Source organism: Vigna unguiculata, chromosome 7 (genome assembly GCF_004118075.2).
Source record: "Vigna unguiculata cultivar IT97K-499-35 chromosome 7, ASM411807v1, whole genome shotgun sequence".
NCBI classification, from domain to species: domain Eukaryota; kingdom Viridiplantae; phylum Streptophyta; class Magnoliopsida; order Fabales; family Fabaceae; genus Vigna; species Vigna unguiculata.
Window position 1 is genome coordinate 24440653 of NC_040285.1, and position 18866 is coordinate 24459518.

At 31.0% G+C, this 18866-nt stretch overlaps 2 protein-coding genes across 2 annotated transcripts; one reads left to right on the forward strand and one right to left on the reverse strand.

The window, feature by feature from the left end:
- Positions 1-3972: 3972 nt before the first annotated feature.
- LOC114189861 (pectin acetylesterase 12-like) lies at positions 3973-8255 on the forward strand. The gene is made up of 12 exons (XM_028078579.1): positions 3973-4373; positions 4882-4964; positions 5298-5427; positions 5520-5593; positions 5996-6082; positions 6167-6291; positions 6395-6455; positions 6787-6840; positions 6982-7059; positions 7168-7273; positions 7366-7511; positions 7769-8255. The coding sequence occupies exons 1-12, from the start codon at positions 4166-4168 to the stop codon at positions 7874-7876; spliced, it is 1260 nt and encodes a 419-aa protein (XP_027934380.1). The 5' UTR covers positions 3973-4165; the 3' UTR covers positions 7877-8255.
- Positions 8256-13164: 4909 nt separating this feature from the next.
- On the reverse strand, positions 13165-15161 carry LOC114189637 (transcription factor MYB61-like). Its single transcript, XM_028078261.1, has 3 exons — positions 14794-15161; positions 14552-14681; positions 13165-14426 (listed from the first exon to the last, which is right to left on the reverse strand). Exons 1-3 carry the CDS (start codon positions 14924-14926, stop codon positions 13526-13528), a joined length of 1164 nt encoding a protein of 387 aa, XP_027934062.1. The 5' UTR covers positions 14927-15161; the 3' UTR covers positions 13165-13525.
- Positions 15162-18866: the final 3705 nt, after the last annotated feature.

Below are 18866 nucleotides of genomic sequence, written 5' to 3' on the forward strand. Positions count from 1 at the left end.
GAGGGTATATTCTTTTTGATACATTAATTTGGAGGAGAGGGAGGTAGAGATATTGATAGATTTGAGGGTAAAGTTGGTGTTGTTTCTTTTGATGGATTTAGAGGTGATTGTTGGGTGAATTTGGATTGAGGTTTGTGAAAGTTTGAAGTTTGTGAGTGAATTGATTGATATGACAAATTAAAAAAATTAATAAATAAAAAAGTTAAATTATTAAATTGTTCCTTATATTAAATGTAATATAAAATAATACTTAGATGAGTTAAAATTATTTTTTTAAATTTTATTGAATGAATAAAATTATAAAAAAATTATAAAAAAATAAATAATACAATGGTGCACAAGAACTTCTCTATTGGCCATTCCACTTCCTGAAACATGGAACATGATGGAGGAATGTTGGAATCGATACATGCTCAAGGAAACCATTCCAAGCACATGCAGAAACAAATTGGAATCGTTCCAAGCACCACATGGAATCGTTTGTTCCAATGTGGTGGAATCATTCCAAGCACAACATGGAATCGTTCCAATAGGGAATTGTTCCCTAGCAACATGTTCAAACATGGAATCCTTCCATGACGAAGGCAATGGTTCTCTAGCATGTTTCGTCTTCTTTGTTTTCCTCACGGCGGAGCACTGCATCACACTTCACTTGCACAACACCATGGACTCTTATCTATTTCCAGAAACACACCATGACATATACATGTATACATGTGAAAGTAGGAAATGAAGATGGGATGAGGATAATTTAGTAAATGTGACTTGATCACCCTCAAATCACCCTATATACAAGGGGTAGGTTTTTTGCACAATCTTGCTGATCATCGCTTTCCATCACCTTCTCTCACTCTCAAAGGAATTTGAAAATTATGCGCTATTCTTTGCATTCTAATCCTTTTGTACAATAGATCTATGCAAAAGAACACAGTGTGAAAGTCACACCCACTTTTTTGACATTTTTTTTAAAGCTTCATTGAATATTAAAGAGGTCCAAACGTTTCCATTAAATTAAATACACTAAATAAAGATTCAATAAATGAAATTGAACTTTTAGCCATAATCCAAACATATACCAAGTGTGTGTTTGGTTTTCAGTTTGGAAGCTCAAATCCAAGTTTACTTTGCATTAAAAGTCACAAATAATGTTTGGCAAATTTTTGTTCAGTTTCATTAAGCTCCAAACGTTGGTTGCTTTCAAAGCAACATCATATATGTGTGTGTTTGATTTTTAGTTTGGGAGCTCAAACCCAAGTTTACTTTACATTGAAAGTCACAAATGATGTTTGATAAATTTTTGTTTTGTTTCATTGAACTCCAACCATGGATTATTTTCAAAACAAGACAATAAAACTTTTCCTTTTAATGAAATCTCCGGTTTCATTGAACAAAACTTAATTTTTCTAACTGCAATCCAAACATTTCGTGAAATGAGATTTTCAATCTCATTCAACCAAACTTAATTTTTTTAACCACAGTTCAAACAATCCTAAGTAGTTATCACAATATATTCCCAATTTTAATATCTATACTTTACAAGATTCCTTTACAAATGTGAAATCTTTATTAATAGATAGAAGATTAAATATTTTTAAAATAAGATTAAAAAATTATAAGTAATATAATATTGAATCATATATCATCCATGCCTATTTAATTTCGTACATAAAATATTTAATTCTCTCATTAAAAACATATATGAGATATACTACTTTGATTACAAGTTTAATTAAATCAACATAATATATATATATATATATATATATATATATATTTCATTTATAGATCAAAATTTTGATATTATATAAGATCTAAAATTCATGCCTAGATTTAAAAATATTTGAGTGTCTCTTTTTTTTTTCAATTTGTAGTTAAAATGTCACCTTATTCAAAAAGTTCATTTTGACAGATATGAACGTGGAGGCTACCAAAAAATAAAAAATAAAAAATTATAAAGCTATTATTTCAAAACTAATTAGGTAAATTTTGGATGAGCTATATTATTACTTGACGAATTTATTTGTTTATAATATTAATTTTCAAATAACTTTTATTTTTTATAATGAAATTAAAATATCTAATTAATTATTTTAATTTATGTTTGGAAAGATGTGTGTTAAAGAGTTTACATCGTTTAAAAATAAAATAATTTCACATCTACATAAATAATTACAAAGTTCATCTTACAAATAAAATTGAATTAAGACTAAATTCACTTCTAAGATAAAAAAAACAAAAAAATAAAAATGAAGCAAAATATGTAGAGTAGAACACTTCCTAAAATGAGAACAACAATATAAAATATTTAGTAACAACATCTCTACATGTAAAACCAAGCATATGCAGACTTTTATAATCTTAATAACAAAATCTGTTTTTAAGAACAAAAAATCATTGTAATTAATTATACAAAATAATTAATATAACGCAGGCAGATAACATCATGTTAGGTAGAAAACAAAAAGTAGAGATGCCACCTTTCGTTATTGAATGAAATCAATAAAGGAAAACGGATCAAATTGTCAGGATATCAGGATAAAATAGAACATACTAAATGACAAGATTTTTGTGTTTAGAAAGTTTCAAACTTGTTTTTACATTCTTCGTAACATCTTTTACATCAATATGAAAGATCGAAGGAGATATACAATAAAAAAAAAAGAAGGAAGAAAATGTTATAAAAGATATCTTAAGAATAATTATCAGATTCCTAATTAAAGATATTTATATACGTTATCAGAGATAATATACTTCTCTCTGTCTCTTCATTGAAATGATAAATAAAATTTATGAATAATATTATAACTTCCAAAATTTGCAGTAATTAAGAACAATTTATATAAATCGCAATTAGTTGACATGTGATGTGATACCGTGCATATGCAGACTTTACATATATATCAACGTCTATGTAAAAAAATGGATATATAATAAATGTTAAAATATATTTTTAGTTTTCTAACATTGGAATATACAAGTTTATTTTTAGTTCTTTCATTAATCCTAACACTTAGTTTTGCAATTTAAAAAAAAAAAATCTGAGTTTCTCATCCAAATGAATATTTTCAAAAGAGATAATAAAATATTTAATGATAAAATGCAAAAGTTACATAAATAGTTTATATTGTAATATTTTACTCACAGAAACAAAATATTTATGGTATTTAAAGGAAGGGACAAAAGCATATTTTTCTTTCTACTTAGAGCCAAATATTTTCGAATAGATTTCAACTACTATTTATTTTACAAATTCAGAAGTAGAAATAATTATAACATTTTAATTTTTTCTAGGTTTTTAAACATTAATAGATTTTACATTAATATTTAAGAAAAATCAAAACAAACCTAGAGCACTGGAACTATGAAATCGTGATTGTGAGAGGCGTGTCTTTGAATGCCCAGTGTGAGAAGAAGTTAAACTAGCTTAAGAAACTTAAATCCAGATTTATAAGGATTACATATTTTTTTAGTTGAATCTTGAAACGAAATTAGGATTTGTTCTTTGATATATTTTTACATCTAAATTTTAAAAGTAATATACATAAATTTTTATTTAATTATGTTAAATTCTTTTGACATATAAAACGTATTTTCCAATTCACATAGAAGCAAAAATAATCATTCAAATATTATTATAAAATAAAATAATTATATCTATTTATTTTTGTGGTTTTGGAATTAAAATATATCTAAATTTTAAATACATACGAATTTCAATTTAAGGTGGGGTGATATTTAACGATTCGTAAAGTTGTGTTTGTTAATTAAAATAAAACGTTTCAACAATACGAGGAAATAAATGTTAGAGTAACTGTTGAAAAATAGTAATTATTAAATAAATTGTAATTTAAATCCTACATCAAGTGAAGACCGTGTTGAATTCTGTCCCTGGTGAAACCTTAAGATCCTAAGCGCGCAGGCTGTAATTAAAACCTTAAAAAGCCCGGCAAACACTGTTCTGCGTCTATAAGTACCCCTCTTCTTCTTCCTTCTTCTCTTGCCATAAAACCTTCCCACATTTCTCTATTGTGTGTATTTGGCACATAGTGCATTGTTTGGCCCATTAATTAATCAAGGAAGCTCTACCTTCTGGCTTCTTCTGCTGTGCCAACTGTGCATCTGTGTGTTGTTTCTGTCACAAACTCGCACCAGCAGCAAAGCCAGAATGGGAAACCTCTTCTGGGCTGCCATTGTTGCAGCACTTGTTTTTGGTTTCTGGGTTGATGCCTCTTCAGCCTATCAATATCACCACTTCAATGAAACCGAGTTCTCTTTGTTGGAGGCTCAAGAACAAGCCTATTCCTCCCTCCTTGGGAGGTCTCCTCTTATGGTAGGACTCACACTCATTCCAAGTGCTGCTGCCAAAGGTGCAGGTACCATATAACTCCAACCTCTTTATTTTTCATCTCGTAAGAGCTTGGAACAGAGTTCATCAACTGTTCTGTTGTTGTTCTGGTGAGATCCATTGTTGTTTAGAATGTAGTTTGTCTATGTCTTGTTGCACATGGTTCATCCCAATTAATTTTTAATTGGTTAACAATATGAGGGCATGTACCTAGAGATTAAATCATACATAGAACCAGGTGAGTGGTTAAGGTTCCGCTATGAATTTTGACCTTTCCCATGGGTCTAGATTTGAATCCTGTGATGAAAATTTCTCTGCTTGGTGAACAATTCTTTCTTGTAAAATCCCCTGACACCTTGGCGGATCTCTTCATGCATTCTCATCATGCCATTGGTGTCCTACCTAGCAGTATATACTGAATCATTACCCTGGAAAAAGGAAGCATATTCCGAGCCTTTCTTTTGGGTGATAACAAACATTTTATTGCCCTTTAATTTAGCTGAATATACCTATTTTCTTTTGTTGTGTTGTGGCAGTTTGCTTGGATGGAACATTGCCTGGTTATCATTTACATCGAGGATATGGATCAGGAGCTAACAGCTGGATTGTTAATTTAGAGGTATCAATGAAATGGATTTGGGTTTTCATACTGATCAATGGCACGTGCTTGTTTTTATTTCTACTTAATAGATTTAGATGTGTCCACCAAAATAATGTCCAATGAAAGTTTACTAGTATATAAAGGTTGTTGTGTAAGCATTTATAGTTAAAATAAAATACTGTCGGAGTCGATCTTTATTGTGTGTGAAAAGACAATGATTGAAATACTCTTATAAATAATTTGGGATCCGAACATGTCATGTACGACAGTTTTGAAGTGTGGGTGAAGCAAGTTCCCTTTTGTTGTGCTATAAAGAATTCTGTGGATATTTAAGTGAGAATCCTGTGACAGGGAGGTGGGTGGTGTAATGACGTTAGATCATGTGTTTATCGCAAGAAAACACGGCGTGGGTCATCAAGATTCATGGAGAAACAGATACCATTTACAGGAATATTAAGCAATAGTGCTGAAGATAATCCAGGTTTTCATTCAATTAAACAACCGAACTACTCTATTTTTGCTTTCTACATCTCCAGCCCCCTTTCCCTCATGTCGTGTTCCCTGTGGTTTCAGATTTTTTCAACTGGAACAGAGTGAAAATTCGTTATTGTGATGGTGCATCGTTTGCCGGGGATAGTGAAAATAAGGTAAACTTTTATGTTTTGATCTTATTGAAAATTGAAATCATGTTGAAGTAGCTTATAATAGTAGTTCAGTGTGTGCAATAACATTCTTTGCAGTAAGTAGATTTGATAATTCCAAAGGACAATACACAAGATACCTCTCTTATTTCTTAGCTTTAGTTGTTTTTTGAAACTTTCATTTTTGACATGTTTCATGGAGATGTCTGCAAGGCTCTGGTTTAGACAAGACCTTCATTTTCTTTGCTGTTATCCAACTTTTTTCCTTCAGTTTCTATAGTTGTAACAACATCTGTTAATGTTAAGGGTTATCATAAAATTTCTGAGTGTGGCATGTGGAAGAAAAGATTGACATCACGTACAGTGCTTTACATTAGACAATACTTACTTGCAAATATCATGTCATAGGCTGCTCAACTGCAATTTAGAGGACAACGTATATGGTCGGCTGCAATTGAAGATTTGATGTCAAAGGGAATGAGATTTGCCAAGCAGGTTGTACACACACTCATGCACACATACAATGATGCTGCTACTTAATCTTTCTTCTCACAATAGATACTACTATGTTTTCTTCAGGCTCTGCTTTCTGGATGCTCCGCTGGTGGTCTGGCTACTATTATACACTGTGATGAATTTCGAGGGTTTTTCCCACACACTACCAAAGTGAAGTGTCTCAGTGATGCAGGGTTATTTCTTGATGCGTATGTGGCTAGCTGCACTATTTCATTCCATGAATGCGTTTCCATTGTTACCACAGGATTTTTGGTCCTTCAATTTTTGGTTAATGCCTCCCTTGAATTACAGGATTGACGTGTCTAGGGGACATACCATCAGGAATTTTTTCAGTGGTGTCGTAGGGCTGCAGGTACCCCAACATCTCCTGTTTTGTGGTCATCTTATTGACTCATAGTATTTGGTTTAACTATTTGAAGTAAGCTAATATCAAATAAAACGCCATTTATACTCAAACTCCATGTTGGATACATGCTGTTTTTTATCATGGACTTTTGGCAAGGTTTTTCACCAAATCTGAGTAGGAATTGTTGCCAGTTAAATTGAATTTTTAAAATCTTTGTTTAATATGAAATGAGGATCTGCCAGTTGCCAATTAGTTAGCAAGGTTTGAAATTTGGCCATTTTGTCATGCTTATAACTCTTTACTACTTGATGGTAAATAGTTTTTTGGTTCATTGCAGGGAGTGCAGAAGAATCTGCCGCCCAGTTGCACTAATCACCTCGATCCCACTTCGGTAATCATTGATAACTTTTACGCTGAAAATGTAGAAAATGAAGTTTCATTTGAATGGATATCTGGAGATTTGATGATCCATAATTTGTTGCTTGCTCTGAGTTGGCCTTTCACTGACGTGTCTTTTTTGCCCCTCTTTCAGTGCTTCTTCCCTCAGAACTTGATTGCCAGTATTAGAACCCCGCTATTCATTCTTAACACTGCTTATGACTCATGGCAGGTAAATGTCAGGTTTTGTCAGTGGTTATTGTCTTAATTCCTGATAAATCGTGCATTAAATCAATTGTAGATATATTATACTAAACAAATATTTTCTGTTTATCAACAGATCCAATCAAGCATAGCCCCTTCATCAGCTGATCCCCGTGGCTATTGGCATGATTGTAGATTAAACCATGCTAAATGTACTGCTTCACAAATCCAATATTTGCAAGGTGGTTTGACTATGATGGTTTTCATTAGAAGTTAAAAAAAGGTCTTGAATAAATTAGTCAGTGTAAAAGTCATTTCCCTGTATCTAATGCAGGATTCAGGAATCAAATGCTGAATGGTATTAAAAGCTTCTCAAGATCATATCAGAATGGATTATTCATAAATTCATGTTTTGCTCACTGCCAATCTGAGAGGCAGGATACATGGTTTGCAGACAATTCTCCTGTCATTGGGAACAAGGTGGGTTCATCATGTCTCTAATGCAGTTTTAGTTAAGAATCTTGCATCTTGGTATCTTGCACCTTGGTACACGGAGGAGTTTGAATACTAGATGGAGCTTACTATTACTAAGTAATGATTTGATTTTTTCCATAATTCACATTTTTAGTTTCTGTCTTTGATCTCTGAAGCTAGTATATGTAATTCCCTTATGCTTCCCTTTTAAAATTTAAGATCTTTGTGTCTAACTATAAAGTATGTGCATTGACAATATGCAGGCAATTGCTCTGGCTGTTGGAGACTGGTATTTCGACCGAGCAGTTGTTAAGGACATTGATTGTCCTTACCCTTGTGATAATACGTGCCACCATCTTGTCTTCAGATGAGCCAAATTTCATCAATGGTCATGATTTCGTTAGTCTCTTTCCTTTGGACCTTAATACACTCGATTAGGAATATGCTATTCAATTATGAGGAATGCAAGTAAGAGTATCTCTCGTTTATTTATCATCAAGGCCAATAAAAGAAAATGGTTGTTTGAAGTGCAAATTTAATAAGCCTTTTCCAGTATTTAGAAATTGGTGGAAGTAGTTTTGGTGTATAGATTAATTAGTTGAGAAAGCTGAGGCAAAGATTGGCAGAAGTAAGGAACTATTAGACTATATATATGCACTGTAATACAGTAAGCGAGTAAGCATTGGCAGAATCTCAATCTCATATTTTCCTTTCAGTTTGAATGAAAAGTTCGTCATTATTTCCCTTTTACTGATACTGTGTGAACTTATCTTGTGTAGTATTAATTGTTATTTATCACACAATCTATCTGTTTATAACATTAACATGTATGAGTATGTTTCTGTCATATCAACCGATTTGTTTGTGTAATCTTAAGTTTTTAAATGTCTTTCTATCCTTCAAATTATAATTTCTTCTGTCATGCATCAAACACAACTACTCAGACAGATACATAAGCTGAAGTATTCTTAATTCATAGTTTATTGTTTTTTTACTGTGGATACATAGGGTATAATGTCCCATAATGTTTCCTCAAAACTCTTTTCTGTTGTCAATTTTAATTTTAACTGCACATAAGATCAATACAAATGAGCTAAAATCTAAATCATTTAAAGCACCATAAGTATGATGATATATTAGCATTGGTGGTTGGAAATCATTGATACAATGGTGGATTGTGTGATTTAGAAGATGATAATGTTGAGGATATGATAAGGAAAGGTTCCTTCAAATGACTTGACCTATAAAGGAAGGTGTATTAAAAAACGAGGGGCGAAAATGATGTAGTTGAAAAGACTATGTAGAATTGGACTATCAAAGAACTTAGTTGGAACCAGTTGGATATGTTGTTTTGCTGTTTACAAATGTGATAACCTTTGATGGGATTCGTTCTTGTCCTTTAACTATCACTTTCCTTAATGTTTCGTTTAAAAGGAAAAATATTAGGTACCAAAGAAAGGAAAATAGCTTATATTTAAGTATTTGAAAATTTTGACTGATTTTTTTTTTTCCAATTTATTAGAGCAGAGATTCATTTCAACACTGATTATTATTTTTTATTTGAATGGTTTTTACCGGCAGTGAAATTAAACATGACATTTTTTTTATTAAATACATAAGTCCTGTAATATGTGATGGTAACACTTAATTACTAAAAAGGACGATACATTGAATTACTTTTACTGTAAAGATCAGAGATTTTTTTGAGTTTTATTTTTATTTTTTTATTGAAACTATTATTGATTAACTTTTAAAATGCTAACTGACCACATTTAATAGGTCTCTCCTTCAACGCTTTTTCTTCTACCAGGTTTAATTAATTGATTATGGATTATTTGATTACTGGATTAAATTAAAAATTTTAAGTAATATAAATCATGAAAATAATTTTTTATGATCTGATAAATATATATTATATACACTTATGACGTAAATGCGTTTATAATGAGTTGAGTTTTTATTTGCTGCCAAATTTGGAGTTTTTTACTTGTATCTGCATGTTATCAAACTCTTGTCTATTAAATAAATTTATAATGAATATGTTTTGTGAAATTTTAGTTATTATAAAGATAACATTTTTGCCAAATAAAAAAAATTATATAAAGATTTCTTATGTCAAATCTTCCTGCACAAATTTTCAAATTAGATTTCAAGTATATGTTATTTCTGATGAAATATATTATAATTTTATTAAACTTTAACAAAATTATCGACAGTGTCATGCCTTGTTTTGTCACTTCTTTATTATTATTTCCTTATCTTCTCTGACATTTATTTAATATTTCGTGACATTTATATCAAATACAAGGTTACTCAAAAACTCAAACCAAACTATTATTTTGAAATAATAATAATAATAATAATAATAATAATAATAATAATAATAAATAATAGTAAATATTATATGTTACAAAATATTTTTATGATAATTAACAAGTTGGGTTGATATATATTTTTTTATATATGAATTATTATGGTTTTATATATATATATATATATATATATATATATATATATATATATATATATGTTTTAGCTTTAGGAAATAAGTTAATATTTTAGATTAAAAATAGATATTCTAAATATTTTATACTTAATATTCTGTCACATTTTACTCTATATATAAAATATATTAATAAAATATAAAAATATGTTCCTCCATATAATATATCACATATATCTCTTATATCTTTCATTTTTTAAAAGTTCTAAAAATCCCAACAACTAAAAATTGTTTCTACTTATATTCATATAAATAATTTTGTTGAATTTATTTATTTATTATTATTGTTTATCACTTTATACATCTATAACTAAGTCTATAACAAAATTGTTAATATATTTGATTTATTTTTGTTAGCACCGTAATATGCAACAGTAATGCAAAAGATTGACAGTTTCTTTTTTACAATTGAAATATAAATCCAACCCCACAAATATTCGCTTGATAATAATGTAGTTTTTAAAACTGTTTCTAATATCAAATAAGTCCCTAAAATAATTTGAAAGAAAATTATTTAAAATTATGAGTATATGTTTGATAAGTTTTGTCATAAATATTTATAGAAAAATAATTTTTTCATTGGTTGAAATTAGTTTATGTCGGTTGTACCACAAGAAAGAAAGTTGTCGGCGTAAGAAGAAAAATCCAGTGGTGTGAAACTATTCGTAACACGTTTGGGCCTGTTGGACTATCTGGACTGTTAAGCCAGCAGGTCCAGGACAATATAAATTTTTTTGTTTATAATTTAATTCATAATTAAATAAGTACAAAAGATTATGTATTAAAAGTGGAAAATATTAATAATAAAAAGATAAAAATGATATTCTATATTTTTTTAAGGTTCAATTTTTATTGTTTCTTAAATAAAATAATTTGGTGTAATTTATTCTTAACAGGAGAAAAAAAATCTAAATAATATCATAGCAAAACAACCTAATAACATGTTTAATACGAGGAGTGAAAAGAGATAAAAAAAATTAACATACAATGATATTTTCTCCCTTTGAAAACAAAGGAAACAAAAATTAACTTTAAGAAATAAAATTTTAGTTTCTTCCTTCATTTTCTATTTATTAATATACATAAAGGATAAACTACTATATATTTTTTTTATATCTTGGTACAAAATATTTATCAATTTTTGTCCATCACTAATTTCCTTGGATTAAATAAGGTATTTGAAAAAAATAGTACATTTGATTGTTCATTCTCCTTCAGTATCTTAAAACTATTCTCAAATTACCTGTCACCAGAGCAAGTCTATCGATAAGGCTATATAATATTACACAGCTTCATCAACACCGTCATTATCACTTCAATCATTGTGATCATAATCAACAAATTTTTTATTAGGTTCTTGCCTTTGAAATTATGAACAGTATACAGATGTATATAAATATACTTTGTTCCTCACTCAATTATATGAGTGCAAAGAATTTAAAACTGAAAAAACTTTATGAAACTTGTTTAACTGGGACATTAATATTTTACAAGGATCAAACTTGAGATTGCACAGTCAGCACCCCATTATCCCCCTCAGGATTTTTGTTCTGTTCCTGTGCACTGATGATTGTAGGGTCCCATCAAATAGACCCAATTATTTGTTTCACATGCATGGAGATTGAAAATGTAACATCACTAACTCCCCCAAATTAAACAAATAATAAGCTTCAAGATATTTAATGATCCACAAGACTATTGTATTTGTGTGCACATGGACAATCAAAGGGGCTGCAAGTGTTTATTGTCCTAATGCATGAATAAGCAAATCCTAATATCTGAAAGATATTCCATTTTCGCTATAATAGAGACATATCTGATTAATATGATGCATCAATCTTTTCTTCCTGTTGGTAAGATAACTTGTAAAATTTAGCCCTTTTGACAGGTAATTGGAGGAAAAATTATATGCTGAAAGGGAAACGAAATCACTGTCATGCATGGATGCTTCCAAACTATTTGACTTGAGCTTTTCTTTGCTGATGCAAATTGGCAATAAGAAAGAGTAAATATACACATATAATATAAGGTCTATTTCAATTTGTTCTTATGACTTCCTATGTATTTGATTGTATAGTTACTGGTTCCTCGCTAGTTTCTATCCTGAACTTTTGTCAATTGTTTATTCAGTGAAAATTTTATGCTTCAAAGTTTTGGTGTAGCCACTCAAATTATGAATGGATATGTTGGAGCATCATTGGTCAAAACTATTTCAGTAATCAGAAAAGAAAGAAAGGAAAACATAAAACTTGTTTCAATGGTGGGGGAATGGTTCTTGAGAACAAGTTCTACGTGAATGATGCTTACTTTCTTTATTTTTTTCGTTTTCATGTTGTTTTCTCTCTGTCATTTCTGTCATGTCTTGTGCGAAGTGAACAACCCATAATTTTTTTTATCTTGCTACTTTCACTTTCAGCAACAGTACATGTAGATGCCCACTGAGGGACCAATTATCTGGTGTGAAGCTTTTAGAGGAATAGGCCCACGCTAAGGACATTCACACAAAATCCTTTTGTTTGTAATGGGTACACTTCGTGTCACTTCCCAATACACCACAATAAAATAAATATCCTCTTCTCTAACACCGAGTTATGATTTTGTTTCCCTTTTTTTTCATTGTTCACTTTGTCCGTACCGAATAGTTAACCGAAGAAAGCTGTTAAATATGTTCTTTTTGTGGCCTTAGAGTTTCTCAAGTAGTCGGTGGTGTGGCAGAAAATTGGTGTGGTTTTTTGCCTCGTTGTGGCTGCAGTGCTTACAACTGTTGAATTAGCAATGAAATCTATCTGTGTCTGTGTGGTGTGTGGTGTGTACAACTGGATGACCCTTTTGAAAGAGGTAAATCAGAGGAAGACAAGTATTGCATACTTTCTTGTCTTGAGTGATTGAGAGGGGAAGGGAAGTGTGCTCAGGTCCTTCAAAAAGTGAAAACAATCTCTATCTGTAGGAGACAGTGACAGACACCCATTTAAGAAATAGGGTCCCTGGTGCTTTGACAGTGAGCGAAAAAAAAAAAAAAAAAAGAAGAAAGTTCAATGGATTCTCAGTTTCAGAAGGATCAAGAAAAAAAAAAACTGTAAAAAGAGACAGAACAAATCCCGAACATATCAAAAGATATTAGGATTTGAAACTATTGCAATGTCAACTGTTCAAGTCTTGGTACAAAATAACAAGAATTTGTATACACAAAAATAACTCAGAAGCTACATGTACATTGTAATGAACAGCTTAAGAATTTTGAGGGAGAGAAGCATTGAATTGGAACAAGCCTTATTTCAGCAGTGGTTGGTGCCTCTATGTTTGATTAACAAAATGGTGGGAATATATAAGAAGCTGGAATTAATCACAAATATTACACCGTAACATAATATACATTATGGAAAGAAATTTTTTTACAGCACACACCTGTGGTCAGAACTCACGAGAAAATTCTGACCTGGTTCACATTGAAAAATTAAGTCGGCAACATCTTTGTCTCTTTCGTTGAGTTGAAGTTTCCACATATCACGTACACAGGTTAGAGGGTTTGTCCAAAAGTCACTGAAAATCTCTGCAGATTCTTGCTATATATATCGGAAAGTTGAAAAGCTGGTGGCGGATGGTGCCAACCGGTACACGACTCGTCTGTTATGAATCCTGTTTCTGGTTTGACCTCACTGTAGATAGATTGAGAGGTTTGGATTTGATTCTCCGGTGTGTTTCCCAGAATAAATGGGGTGTTAAGATACTCAGACCATTTTAGATCCTCTTGTTCTGTCTGAAGGGGCACTTGAGCATCTTTGTTAACGTTAACCTTCGTAGACTCTGCCACCCCCCAAGTGTTGTCAAGGAAGTTTGTGCTGCTTTGAAACTGCATACCGGCATTGCTTTTGTTTGTGTTGTCGGATTCCCAGTTTTGAACCGCATCGGGGGATATGGAAGGGTTGTGGTTAGATTGGAGCTTCACCTGTGTTGGGAAAATGGAATGCAGCATAGAGGAGGGTATGGTGGGATTGTTAAGGTCTGAAGAAGTGGGGGGTGGAATGAAAGAAAGAGATGGGTTGGGGTTTCCATAGTTGAAGTGGTGGAAGGAGAAGTATGGTCCTACTACCACATCAGAGGGTCTGCAACTACTGTTGTCATGGGAGGTAGCGGCAAACCTATCTAGGAATAGTTCCTGGGTTGAACTGGTGGAAACCTCAAGAGGGTATCTCTCTGAAGAAGGCAAGGGTTTTGGTGGCTGATCAACCAATGAGGCTTTGTGATTGGTTTTGTCGGTTGAGGGTGGCATGTCCTTGTCGTTCTCAACCTCAGAGAGTGGTTTGTGGGTGTTTGGGTCAATGCTTCTTTGCCTCAGCTTCTTCTTGAGGCACGAGTTCCATAGGTTTTTAATCTCATTGTCAGTTCTTCCCGGTAACTGTGCTGCAATCTGAGACCACCTGATATAGCAGTCACCATGAGAAAAGAAACAGTAAAACATTATATGTAGAAGAACAAAAGTCAAAAGTAATAACCGTACGTTAAAAAAGAAAGAGAAAGATATTTAACTATATTACTGAACTACCTGTTTCCAAGAACTGCATGGAGTTCAATAATCATGTTCTCCTCCTCCTGTGAGAATGCTCCTCTCTTCAAATCAGGCCTCAGGTAATTTATCCACCTCAACCTACAACTCTTCCCACACCTCTGCAGACCTGGCATGCAGAATTAAGATTAGAATGAAGTGACTCCACTCCTTCATTGTGCACGCTGCATCAATGAAACGATATAGTATGTGTATGTGTATATATATAGATATAGATATACCAGCAAGTTTGGGGACTGAGCTCCAACATCCATGACCATGTTTGGTGATGTAATCCAGAAGCTTCTCATCTTCCTCTGGAGACCAAAGGCCTTTCCGTAACTTCTGTTTGTAGCAACAGGAGTGTCTTCCCATGTGTAGGTGAGTGAGAAAGTGTTGAATCCAGCAATGGTTTTTGTGGAAACCTACGTGGAGGAAGAATGAATGGCAAGGAAAGTAAAGGGTGTTTTGGTGGGGTGAGGGGAAGAGTTATGAAGGTTTGAGTTAAACATAAGAGGGTTATTATTATGGTGAGAGAAGCAAAGTGAGAAAATAAAATGGCAGCATCACAGGGAATGAAATAAATAGGAGGAGGCTCAGAGAGGAGAAAGTTGTAGCAAGAGGTGATTGGACAATGCCATTTTTATTTATTTTTAATTCATTTCTGACTTTCCTCAAGTGGGCACCTCACGGGACAATCTCTGGCCCCACCATCTGGGTCATCATGTTTGGACGGTCTTCATTCTCCCACGGTTTCTATCCACTGATGTATATGTAGATGTATATATATACTACATGCACTTGTATACCACAACAGAGTATCCACTGAAGTTTCGTTTTTACCTATGTATGTACTATATGTCCCATTGGCATTTTCACAAGATTTTAACACACAAAAGTTCTGATCTTCATGTCACTCTATGTGCCAACTTTTAGTAATTGCCATATGCTACAAAGCTAGCTAAGAGGGTTCTTACTTTTCACCGACCTAGGTGGTTATGGACCATGCTGCTAGAGCTTCGAGAAAAGAGAGTGATGTGTGGAAATTGAAGGAGTGTGTTTGCAAGGCTAAACCTGGTCCAAGAATAGAAACATGAAGTATAAAATAAGCACAAGGTTTGAGAAGGGCAAAATTGTAGTAGACAAGTAATTCCTGAGAGTAGCAAAACAATATACACTGCATTAAATTCATCATAACAGAAGCTTCTCTAGGTTTTTTTTGTTGCTGCCCTTGGGTAATTACACTAAAAAATTTGAAAACTCTATGGCTCTTTCCTTTTTTTGACTAACTTTTTTTCTGGCACCCAGGTACCCTATGCAGAAAAAACTGGCCTTCTTGTCTTCCTTTTGGTTTTTTGGGATGGTTTTTCAAAACCACGATCGTTTCGAGAAGTTTCATCATTTGGGAACAAATGCAAAATTGTTTTTGACATCTGTCTAGGTTAAGGTCATTTTTCCTCCCTTAGAAATTGCTGGAACTTCAACTAACCATCCTAATGATTCATCTTTTTTGCAATTTGAAAATTACGTACGTTTTGAATTAAATGTGGTTTTCTTGAATGTCAATTTTCTGACTTCATACGACTTCTGTGTTTGTGTGGTAAGATACTAAAACCGTTGTTTTTTTAGGTAGGATACTAAAACCTAAGTTAATAATAGAAATAAACAACTGTACTTCCACATACAAATGCGACAATCACAATAATGCAATTCTCCCTATTGATCGTAGTTTGCATCTCTGCCTCTCATAAATATAAATATAGACAATTTTGGGATGAATGAAACTTTTGTTACTACGTTCAGTTTTGAGTTCTTCAAAACAAATTTATATTAGATCATATCATCAGTACTGTCAAAATTTGTACCATTAAGTCGATTTAGTAAGTTAATAACTCTCACAGGATTATGTATCCCTGCAAAAAATTTCGATTTGTTAAGATTTAGAAGAGAAGACAAAACTCTATCAAAATTTACTTAACTTTACAACCATATTTTGATAAACTTCGCGCTATATGTAGATTTGTGTCTTTTATAAAAGATAGTAAAACTTAACCGAATATTATAGTGTATAACTTTTTATTTCACATCATAATTTTGTACTTCAAATCTCTTAGTTTATTAAGTAGTAATTTTGTTTACATGCATATACAATAAATACTATTGGAGTTTAACAAATCAATTTTTAGTTGTGCTGAATTATCATGAGTATAATTAAAATTACTACTTTAAATTAAGTAAATATGTTTCAATGAAAAATTTGATGATTAATTTTAGTGACAAAAATATATTTAATGACAAATATAGAAACCAATATTTTTAGTAATCAAAATTTTAGTAACTAATATTAGAATAAAAACTATATCTAATTGTCAATTTAGAGACCAATTATATTTTTTTTAAAACTGTTTTAATTATTAATAATTTTTAATTTATAAATTAATATTTAAATTAGTTATTATAATGACTAATTAAATTTAGTGACTAAAATTAGTCATAATTAAATTTTTTTAGTAGTATAGAACATTTTTTTAAGTACAAGTCTATACAATTTTTTTATTTTTTAAATTCATTGTCACGAATTATTAAATTGAGTAGAATATATATATATATATATATATATATATATATTTCATTTAATTACTAAATATCTTATCACAAAATTGTAATCAACCCACTAGGTTTCAAAATTGACAATAATCATAGAAGGTAATAATTAATTCTAATGATACTACACAAATTTTTTTGATGTTGGTGAGTATAAAAAAGATTAATAATTATTTTTAATATATCTTATACCCCGGAGTCAATCCAATTCATCATAAATACAACCTAACTAAATTGTGTGACAATAAAGTTTAGTTGATAAGTCATGTTAATAAATATGACACGATTGATTTTTTCAAGTTAACTTAACTCAAAAAGTGGGAATTAGATTGGTTCATAAATAGTTACTTATTTTAATAAACTAATCTTATACGTTAAATATTTATTCAAATTATTACTACCTAACACAAAATTTCAAAATAATAAAGTTAAAATATAAATTGTTCTATAATTGTGTTTTATGTATTTGAACACTCCAACTATAATAATTTAACATGGTTGATTATGAGCTTTTATATATTTAATATTTCTTTTAATTTTAGGTTACTATTGAGATGTTACTGCAGTTTTTATTTTTTTATTGGTTAAAAAATTATTTGATCTTATTAATAATATTGGTAAATAAACTTTGTTTAGTAACTGATAGAGTTTATGAAATGTTTCTTTAAGTAATATTTTTTTAAAGACTAGTTTATACATTTCATATTTCTTTTCGTAAAATGTTTAGTCATTTTCTTACTCTTTCGTACCTAAGGCGTGATTTATTTATACAAGACATGGCTTTATTATTATTTTCATGTTTCTTTTTTTTACCAGAGTTTGTTTTTAACTCTTTTATTACATTAAATATTAATAATGCTAGAAAATAAGTTTTCTTTTTTAAATTTCTAAATATACTTTATTGAATACATTATTATAATTTTTTAGATAAATAATCATAGAACAAGTATTAATATATTTAATTTTTAGTATCATAAGAAAAAACTACTAGTAATGAATTGAGATCAATGAAAATTTTGTTTGTGCATACATTACTCTACAAGAATAAAATAAAATTATTGATGATGAAATTCATCAATAATAACAAAACTATTAATAAAGTGAAATTTCGACGAAAAAGTGACCATGTACAAGTTCGACATTAAAATTCATCTCCCTCGTTGGTGAGCTGAATCACTAATTTATTGAACTCATTAATCTAATTAAAAAAAATAAGAAAGAGGTTTTTTTATAGACTTGCATGCCATTATGGAATTTCAAATATACAACCATTGCATAAGATTTATTATGAGAAAAAAAAATAGTGTGAGAAGACAGAGAGATAAAAGTTGTGAGTATCTCTCATGAGTAAAGAAAAGAAGTCATCAGAGAGACCGAATCAAGAAGGAAAATGCAACTAGTTTGTGTAAAGAAACTACCTTGAAAAAAATGTTTTATTCCTCATCTTATATATTGGGGCTTCCTGTGTTTTTTATTTAAGTATCATTTGAGGTTTGTTATCCACTTTGCCGGTGAAAAGAATAATGTTCTTGTTGATCATTGGAATCTCGAAGAGAATTTGTGCTATACCCATTGATTATCATTAGTGGAAGATTGTATTGGACGAGGTCCTGTGAATTTTTCCTCCATATTGAGATTTTCCTACGTCAAGAGTAAGTTTTGATGTTTGTTGGTTCCTCCCTCATCTGTTCTATGCATTTTATTACTTTGC

Coding starts and splice junctions, on each gene's coding strand:
- LOC114189861 (XM_028078579.1), top strand. CDS start 4,166: ATGGGAAACCTCTTCTGGGCTGCCATTGTTGCAGCACTTGTTTTTGGT. Junction 6,456..6,786: donor GTGGTGTCGTAGGGCTGCAG/GTACCCCAACAT, acceptor GGTTCATTGCAG/GGAGTGCAGAAGAATCTGCC. Junction 7,060..7,167: donor CTGCTTATGACTCATGGCAG/GTAAATGTCAGG, acceptor GTTTATCAACAG/ATCCAATCAAGCATAGCCCC.
- LOC114189637 (XM_028078261.1), bottom strand. CDS start 14,926: ATGGGAAGACACTCCTGTTGCTACAAACAGAAGTTACGGAAAGGCCTT. Junction 14,682..14,793: donor CTCAGTCCCCAAACTTGCTG/GTATATCTATAT, acceptor TCTGCATGCCAG/GTCTGCAGAGGTGTGGGAAG. Junction 14,427..14,551: donor CATGCAGTTCTTGGAAACAG/GTAGTTCAGTAA, acceptor CTGCTATATCAG/GTGGTCTCAGATTGCAGCAC.